This window comes from Empidonax traillii, unplaced genomic scaffold (assembly GCF_003031625.1).
Source record: "Empidonax traillii isolate 1590-97213 ecotype Southwest subspecies unplaced genomic scaffold, ASM303162v1 scaffold6325:size6213, whole genome shotgun sequence".
NCBI lineage: Eukaryota > Metazoa > Chordata > Aves > Passeriformes > Tyrannidae > Empidonax > Empidonax traillii.
The window spans coordinates 4,765-6,213 of NW_020961518.1; the positions used below are offsets into that span (position 1 = coordinate 4,765).

General features: G+C 57.4%; 1 protein-coding gene across 1 annotated transcript in view; it reads right to left on the reverse strand.

Annotated features, from left to right (window-relative positions):
* LOC114073401 (cartilage matrix protein-like) overlaps positions 1-1,139 on the reverse strand; it is a gene marked incomplete at both ends in the record, with an annotated part of 5,810 nt that extends 4,671 nt beyond the window's left edge. The window contains 3 exons of the mRNA XM_027911157.1: positions 5-24; positions 326-451; positions 917-1,139. Coding sequence (XP_027766958.1) covers positions 5-24; positions 326-451; positions 917-1,139 — 369 coding nt within the window. The remainder of the gene's footprint in view (positions 1-4; positions 25-325; positions 452-916) is intronic.
* Positions 1,140-1,449: the final 310 nt, after the last annotated feature.

A 1,449-nucleotide genomic window follows, 5' to 3' on the forward strand; every position in this document is an offset into this window, starting at 1 on the left:
CAGATCCCAGCCCACCACTGCAAGCTGAGGAAACACGTGAGAAGAGGGCAGGAGAAAACAGCAACAGAGCCCCCAATTAGTTGTGTGGGAAAATATAATCTGAGTGCCACTGAATGGCTAAGGAAATAGGTTTAAGCCATCAAAACCCAACAACACTTCAGAGCAATGTTTTCAAAATGATTTTAAAATGATATATTATAAAAGTGTGTAAGTGCATGGTTTCCTTTTCTGCCTGCTCTGAACAGAAGATGCTCTGGCTCAGTGCTGTCCCCCCATCCCACTGAGCTCCCAGCCCTGCTCAGGGCAAGTGGGAACCATCACCCACCACTGCAGGTCTTGCCATCGTTGTTGAGGGTGAAGCCCTCCTTGCAGGCACATTTGTAGGCCCCTGGGGTGCTCACACAGATCTGCTCACAGTCGTGGTCTCCAGTGGCACACAGGTCAGACACCACTGAAAGAAAAATGGGGATTAAAATCAGAGCTCAGGCCAAGACTTTTCCACCCAGAGCTGACTAAGCCTACCCACAGCACAGGGCATTGTCCCAGAAATAAATCCACTCTGCCACAAGACAAACATCCAGGTCACTGCTCCTGGACAGAGCAGCTACAGGAGGCAAGGAGACATTTGGACAAGTCTCCTGCCTCCAAGGCACAGCCAGGACTAGAAATAATCTCCACTCTGAGGTGGGCAGGCCCTGGCACAGGTTGCCCAGAGAAGCTGTGGCTGCCCCTGGATCCCTGGAAGTGTCCAAGGCCAGGTTGGAGCAACCTGGGCTGGTGGAAGGTGTCCCTGCCCATGGCAGGGGTGGAACTGGATGGTCTCTCAGGCCCCTCCAACCCAAACCATTCCATGTGTCCATGAGAAGCTGGCACAGCCCTGTGCTGGGATCCATGGGGGCTGGTGACAAGGACTTACCACAGAAAGCTTCTTGAAACTTCTGGGTCAGCTTCTCAATGACACTGTAGCTCTCCACATAGTCCACGTGGTCGTCCAGGGGCTGGCTGGCGATCTGCCTCAGCGTCTGCATGTCCACCCTGCCCACCCCGATGGCGAAGATCTCGATGCCAGCGGCCCTGGCCCGGGCGGCCACGTCCTGCACCCCGTCCTGGGGACGCCCATCGGTCACCACGATGGCCACCTGCACAGGGAGGGCACGTGTTGGACACCCCATCGGTGACTGCTGGGGCAGAGACACCTCAGGGGGGTGGATGTGGAGGGGGAAGGGATGGGTGGAACCTCATGGAGGCCCCTGAGCTCTGCTCTGGGGGGAGCAGGGACAGCCCCCAGGGAATGGCTGGAGCTGTGTCAGGGCAGGCTCAGGGTGGATCTCAGGGCAAGGTTCTTCCCCCCCAGGCTGGTTGGGCACTGAACAGGCTCCCCAGGGCAGTGGGCACAGCCCCAAGGCTGCCAGAGCTGCAGGAGGCTTTGGCTGATCCTCTGGGGCACAG